At 43.3% G+C, this 7,500-nt stretch overlaps 1 protein-coding gene and 2 long non-coding RNA genes across 3 annotated transcripts in view; all 3 read right to left on the reverse strand.

Moving 5' to 3' along the window:
* LOC138194650 (proline-rich protein 2-like) overlaps positions 1–1,296 on the reverse strand; it is a 2,842-nt gene extending 1,546 nt beyond the window's left edge. The window contains exon 1 of the mRNA XM_069143547.1: positions 1,285–1,296. Within this exon, the coding sequence (XP_068999648.1) occupies positions 1,285–1,296 (12 nt within the window). The remainder of the gene's footprint in view (positions 1–1,284) is intronic.
* An 83-nt stretch (positions 1,297–1,379) lies between these two features.
* On the reverse strand, positions 1,380–4,095 carry LOC138194645 (uncharacterized). Its single transcript, XR_011177945.1, has 3 exons — positions 3,689–4,095; positions 2,510–2,834; positions 1,380–1,724 (listed from the first exon to the last, which is right to left on the reverse strand). It is a non-coding gene; the product is annotated as an uncharacterized lncRNA (long non-coding RNA).
* A 1,569-nt stretch (positions 4,096–5,664) lies between these two features.
* Positions 5,665–6,969, reverse strand: LOC138194646 (uncharacterized). Its single transcript, XR_011177946.1, has 3 exons — positions 6,851–6,969; positions 6,158–6,499; positions 5,665–5,930 (listed from the first exon to the last, which is right to left on the reverse strand). It is a non-coding gene; the product is annotated as an uncharacterized lncRNA (long non-coding RNA).
* Between the last annotated feature and the right edge of the window lie 531 nt (positions 6,970–7,500).

Here is a 7,500-nt window from a genome sequence, read left to right on the forward strand (position 1 = left end):
TCATGTGATTTGCTGGAAGAGCCCCCCTCTTCCTCCCACCTCTTCCTCCCTTCTCCTCCTCCTCCCCTCCCGTCCCACCTCACAGGCCTGCCCCTGAGTGGCCTCTGCTGGGGCTACGTTTCCAGGAAAAGGGGCCTACAGGACAGGCTGTGAGGCCTCAGCAGGGAGACATTGGCTCATTGAGAAAAACAAAAACAGAGAGAGGCGGTGGGAAGACTCTCCCCTCTTACATAACGCTGCCTCCATGACAGGGGGAGGAACAAAAACAAAACCAGTTCCCCGCCACAATGCAAAGAAAAACCTGTCCATTCGCCTCTCTGGAGCTCTTCAGGACTGGAATTCGAACAGTGAAACCAGCAGTTACACAATAGTTATAGACACACACACACACACACACACACACACACACACACACACACACACACACACACATAGCAGGCATGTTGTCCTCCAACAACAACAACAACACAACCCTGAATGCACACACGCTTTAACATCTCCGAGTCCAATCCTGTGTTTTTAAATAGAGTAACAACACACACATGATGTAACACACCAGGTCCTGTAATGTGCTGACATGTTTACTGTAACTGAGGAGGCTCTCTCTGGCAGCCTGCACCTCCCCCTGGTGGACAAAAGAGACAACTGCATGTGATAGCTTCCCCAAAAAAAATCCCCAGATTTGTTTGTATAATCCTTTTCCAAGTTGTATATTTGATCTAGTCCATGTACTAATATTTAAACCGGAGAGAAATTTAGTTTTGTTTTCTTTCATTTTAATTTGTTGAGTTGTCTGTAAAACTAGAAAATAAAACAGTTAGAAAAATTGTGAATTCCAGAGTTTTTAGTTTGTTTACCGTCCACATTCAGTTTTTACGCTCCACCATTTTGCAGAAAACTTTGACACTTTTACTGTTTGCTGCTACCTTTTATTAAATTAAAATCAGGACTTTTTATTCACATCTGCACTGCACTGGTTGTCATTCTCCTGTTTAATCCTTTTTATTGAATTTTACCTTATTTTTTCCTTTCATTTTACTCTCTATGTTTTATTTAATGCCTGTCTGTGTTTTTCTTCTCTTGTATGTATGAGTTCATTTTCTTTAAATGTTTACTATCTGTTATTTTGTCATTTTAATTGTTTATATCATAAATCTGCTGTGTTGATGTTGAGACGAATCCCTCCACAGTTGCTCCTCCTGAAGTTTTTTTTTGCATTTTGTTTTCCTTATGTAAATCTTGTGGCAAAAATCGGTGATATCAGGCTGTATAAATAAAACTGACTTGACTCGACATGTCTCTTGCAAAGCACTCTGTTTAAAGACCTCATTAAAATCCATGAATATGTCTCTCAAACATTTAATACTCGTTACCGAACAATCAAGATCAAGCTTATTTTAAGTTTTTTATATAATGAGTAAGTTTTGTCTGAATTCAGCTACAGATTCTTGATTATTAAATAAAAAACACCTACAGCAGCATCCAAACATCAAATTTCAGCTTGTAATATAAATAAATCTGTTAAATGAGACTGAACATGCTGAAGCGAAACAGTTTAAAGTCAGTCTGGTTGCTCGCAGCTGAAACCTTCGACACGAACGTCCCGATGTTTCCGTTCAGAAGTCGAACTCCGGCTGCCGCTTGATCAGGACGGTGGCGTCGTTCTCTCTCCGGGCGGTCGGATCCAGGAAGGACAGTCCCAGAACGACGAGACACAAGCACACCTACAGCACACAGGTTCCAATTAATCAGATCACACATTCAATAAAACTTTTCTCTTCGTTATGATGATCTTTTTCACTATTTTCTGATGTTCTTTAGACCAAAAACAGTCAAATGAATGAGCTGTTTCAACATTTTACTAATGTGTGGATTAGAATCTTCATTTTTTTATATTGCACTTCTTAATGTTTGTTAGTTTGCATTTTAAACATGTTTAAATATTTTGTTTATGTGCACAGTCGCCTCAGATTGTATTTAAACCTGATGAAATGACCAAACTTAAACCTCACAGAATATCTGACCTTAATGTGGCAGGTCAATATATAATTCAATAAATTACAAATAAACACAGAACTAAATTTATATGCCTCACAAGGTGTCAGAAAATAGTTAAAAATTATTTCTTGTTTTGTCAAAAAAAACTCAAAGAATTCATCATAATATCAAAGTTGTCAAAGAAAAAAAGTTAATTTTGACATTTAAGAAGGTGGACGCTGTAAAAAAACAACTCAAACAAATAAATGATGATTAAAATAGGCCAATTCATCTTCTGTATATACACAGTTTAATCTGAGACCTGAGAGATGTAAAAATCAGATGTTGTCTGTAGTTTTGTTTTAAAACTTCCTCTTATGCTTGATTTGATTTCTCTAACTTGAAATGAAACGTGAAATCTTTGAACCACGTGGCACGAGACTGACACATTGGATTTTAGAGAGTTATTTAATGAGTAACTTGAAGTTCAACCACTGCAGGAGCATCTCCTCAACCACCTGGCATCACCTACCAAATATCCCACCAACGTTAGGTAGGCGATGGAGAGGAACGCCGCCAGCACGTAGAGCCACGCGCTGTTCAGGGCGCTCACGTACACCAACACCAGGTACATGTTGATGGCACACACAGCCAGGACGACCAGTCCTCCTCCGACCTTCACCGACCTTCACCGACCTTCACCACGCTGCCGGGACACGGGAAGAAATGAGTTGAGAAGGAGGGAGGAGTTCACAACCGGTGTCGATTAGTTGATAGACTTGCAGTCCGTTGGCGAAGTCGTTCATGAGAGATGGAAGACTGGTGAAGGTGAAGATGGGGATGAGGGCGAAGGGCAGCTGGCAGACGACACAAAGAGGATGTATTATATTACAATGTAGTGATCAGCAGAAATAAATCAATATGACATTTCACATGGCAAAATGTCCACTTTAAGTCAAATGTCAAATATTCTGACTTTCATTGACTGAAAAGTCGACTTTGTGCTGATCAGACAAAATCCAGCCACATTATTTATTCCCAGCAATTTGTGAGATTTATTTTACTAGTTCACAGGAGTTTTTAGGGACAAAACTGGATGGAGGCAGCATGCTTCTTACTGTTGGCTGTGAAGGGCTCCTCTCCCACATTTTAATATATCAGTGGTAGTTTTGAAAAACTTTATATCTACTTAACCAATCTGTGAAATCATCATTTTGTAGCCAAAGTTCGAGATTTTTATTTCCCTGCATGTTTTCCTTTGTTTCAGGAAAAATCACATGTTGACGAGTGATAGTGGACTTGACAAGTTCAATAACTCTATACATATATAGTGCTGTATATAATTGACTAAAATATTACATTTTGATAAATGGCAGTTCCAATACTATTGATATTTCAATACATACAAAATTAAATGAATACATTTGTCAAGTGAAAGCAACATCAATGACAGGTGTTTATGACAGTGTTGGGAGTGTAAAAGCAGACTAACTATCATGTAGTAGCCTAATAAAAATAATATAAGTGAGATAAAACAGACTGAAAACTCTAAATTTTGGATCTGGAAGTGAAACCTGATTCTGCCTGCTTGTGTGTTGATGTTAACGACCTCCTTTTGTATTGCAGATTATAAGAAACCCACAAAGATCTAAAGGGTGATATGATGATGGGCAGAGCTTGGATGAACCCATTTGTAAACCCCCCGCCTCACCTGCATGCTCTGCAGCACATTGAGGAAGTCGTTTATGCCCGTCAGGCACCGCACGTCCTGGAAGATGGCCACCAGCAGGATGGGGGTGACGGCGAGGAGGCGGGTCAGCAGCACCCGGGCGAAACGCTACCAGCAAAGGTTCAAGAAGCCCTGAGGAGGCAGGAGAGCACATCAAGTCTGAGACATTTATACAAGGAAATTACACACAGGCGTTTCTGAAGGTGCAAAAACAGAGATTAAGTAGAGCAGAAATTCTGTTTGGGAGAAAACATTCACGATAAAGGTGACAGGATGTTGGTTTCTCCTCCACTGACCTCCATGACAAACTGGCTGTTCCAGTCATAGCGGAGCTCTGACCGGCCGCGAGGATCTCCACGGCCCAATCCATCTTCTATAACTACATTTCCATCATCTTCATCTTCATCCCCTTCACTTTCCTCTTTCACCCCCCTGTCTCCCAATCAAGTTGTTACCTTGGTAACCTCCACCCCCTCCCCATCCCATCTCACATTCTCCAGTCTATTGCTCCAGACCTTCTTCCTTTTCTCTCCATCTCATCAACACTTCTCTGTCAACGGTCTGTTTCCTGAACTCTGTGAAGGAGAGAGTGAACCCTCTCCTGAAGAAACCCTCCCTCAACCCATCTGAAGTAAACAACTACAGACCGTCTCTCTTCTTCCCTTTCTTTCTAAAACTCTGGAGCGAGCTATCTTTGACCAACTCTCCTCCTATCTCCACCATAATAACCTTCTAGACCACCAGTCTGGTTTCAACAGACCACTCAACAGAGACGGTCCTCCTTCTGTCTCTGAGCAGCTTCACACTGCTAGAGCAGCCTCTCTGTCCTCTGTCCTGATCCTTCAAGACCTTCTGCTGCATTTGACACAGTGAACCACCAGATCCTTCTTTCCTCCTTCAGGACCTCGGTGTCTCTCTGCTCTCTCCCTGTTCTCATCCTACCTCAACGACCTCACCTACCGGGTAACTTGGAGAGGATCTGTATCTGAACCTTGTCCTCTCACTACTGGTGTCCCTCAAGGCTCCGTCCCGGGTCCCCTCCTCTTCTCTCTCTACACCGACTCTCTCGGCTCTGTCCTTCACTCGCATGTCTTTTCCTACCACAGCTATGCTGATAACACCCAACTGATCCTCTCTTTTCCAGATCTGAAACACAGGTAGCAGCATGAATCTCTGCCTGTCTGACTGACATCTCTCAGTGGATGTCCTCACACCACCTGGAAATCAACCTCCACAAGACCGAACTGCTCTTCCTTCCAGGGAAAGACTCTCCCACCCTCGACCTGACTACTACCTTCAACAACTCTGTTATCCCCGACCCTGGTCTCTGGTCCAGGTTCTGGTCCAGGTTCTGGTCATCTCACGTCTAGACTACTGTAACTCCCTCCTGGCAGGTCTACCTGTTAGTACCATCTGACCTCTGCAGCTCATCCAGAATGCAACAGCTCGACTGGTCTTTAACCTCCTAGATTCACTCACACTACTCCGCTCCTCCTCCTCTTCCTCTTCCTCTTCCTCCTTCACTGGTTACCAGTAGCTGCCAGCATCAGTTTCAAAACATTGGTGCTTGCGTACCGTGCTGTGAACAGATCGGGTCCAGTCTACATCCAGGACATGGTCCAACCCTACATCCCAGCCCGCTCCCTCCGCTCCTCCTCCTCCTCTTCCTCCTCTGTCCTGGCTCCTAAATGGTAGAATGAGCTCCCCACCGACAGCAGGACAGCAGAAACTCTGAACATCTTCCACCACAAACTAAAAACACAGTGCAGCAGTGATTGTGCTACAGCGTGGGTTCTCAGTGATTGTGCTACAGCGTGGGTTCTCAGTGATTGTGCTACAGCGTGGGTTCTCAGTGATTGTGCTACAGCGTGGGTTCTCAGTGACTGTGCTACAGCGTGGGTTCTCAGTGACTGTGCTACAGCGTGGGTTCTCAGTGACTGTGCTACAGCGTGGGTTCTCAGTGACTGTGCTACAGCGTGGGTTCTCAGTGACTGTGCTACAGCGTGGGTTCTCAGTGACTGTGCTACAGCGTGGGTTCTCAGTGACTGTGCTACAGCGTGGGTTCTCGATCACAGACGACACTTCGCCACAGAGTTTGGTTCCAATGGTTTATTGTCTTTCCTGGCGGAGCCTCCTCTCTCTCTCCTGCAGCACCTCTGAGCGCCCGGTTCAGTCATGATCTGGTTCAGCTGGGCTAATTCTCCTCTTCCGATAAAAGCATCAGCTAAATGAAATGTAATGTAAAAAGTGTAATTATTATTCATGCATCATTCTGTTCCTGTTTTCCAAGAGACGTTAACCACGCCAATAAAACACAATTTTTTAAATTGGTTGCTTTAGCTAAATTAAATCAGCTAACATTTCTTGTTCTTAAATTTGTTTAATTTACCAACATTTTTTCCAATAATATTGAGACATTAAGGTAAATCATTATTAGCATTTTGTACACACCTAAAAACCCCAAATGGACTCCCACACCAGCGCATCGACAGTCAGGATTAAAGCTTTGGCTTTAAAGTCTCCGTGAATATTTCCTCTCTTCAGGAATGTGTTTCCAGCTTTTGCAGGAAACACAGGAAGTTTAACAAAGGTGAACTTTGCAGTTTTGTGAGACCCTCGAATGTCCAGAGAGCGACCAGGACCGACCAAGACCGACCGGTTCCGGCAGGAACTTCCTGGTGTTCATGTGGTCGGTGGAGAAAAGAGAAAGAAGGAACCTGCAGGGCTGCTGAAAGATTTCCTTTTGTCTGCTTCTTGAATGTCTGCAGGGTCACACTGACGGACGCTTTGGAACTTTTAAAAGAATAAATAGCATAATTTTTACAGTCGGACCCAGTCGGTTCCAAAGTACTTATTGCAGCTGAAGTTTGGACTTTACTGAGTTTCTTTATGAATCCATCAAAAGTTCAGCCATCACAGATTCAAGTTTTGATGGTTTTATCACAAAAGTAAAGCAACAACCCACCTAGCTTGGTACGGTGTGGGGACATCACCTTGACTTCAGTGTTTTTAACTATGTTATGATCATGAAATCATTATTATTTTCAACCCTGGTTTATGAATATAAAAAATATCTACAATAATCAGTTAATGACGATGTCTCAGCCATAGGGTGCGTCCATCCACCGCACCTTCGTCACCTACCTTGAAGCCAGCTTTAGCACCTAACTGGAGGTCCGACTCAATGTTACCCGGGTCCAGGTAAGCGATGCTCATCAGGAACCCGGGTCCAGTGAAGGCCAAGAGCTTCCGGAGACCGAACCACCTCTACAGGAGAGACAAAGTCTGAGGACACCGAATCTGGATTCATTTGCAACATTAGTGGCGGTTCGGATTACCTCGCTGTCCTCCTCGGAAACAGAAACCCTCTGGTCAAAGTAAGTACTGCAACCAGGCTCAGTACCGGGACCAGATTCAGTACCGGGACCAGATTCAGTACCGGGACCAGGTGACTGTGAGTTGTCTGGATCGCCACTTTCTCCGCTGAAATAGGACACAAACATCACAGCTTTAGAAAGTACACAAACTGAAACACACAGTACATCAGTGGATGGAAGAGAGGCGGGGAGGTCCTAACTATATATATATATATAGTTCAAATAATAGCATTATTATAGCAGAATTAGTAAAAAACTTCCATGTTGACCATGATTAGCCTGTTAGCATGCTAGTGCTAGTTCTTTGGTGTTCAGGTATTCGGTTATAAACTGTTAGTCAATAACAGTTTGTGCTGGTTTCAACACATCGTGGAGGACTTTACTTTCTCAACGAGTTCACACCAATCGGATTAAACA

Source organism: Embiotoca jacksoni, unplaced genomic scaffold, assembly GCF_022577435.1.
Source record: "Embiotoca jacksoni isolate LCO1_2020_lvr unplaced genomic scaffold, fEmbJac1.0.p SCAF_111, whole genome shotgun sequence".
Taxonomy (NCBI): domain Eukaryota; kingdom Metazoa; phylum Chordata; class Actinopteri; family Embiotocidae; genus Embiotoca; species Embiotoca jacksoni.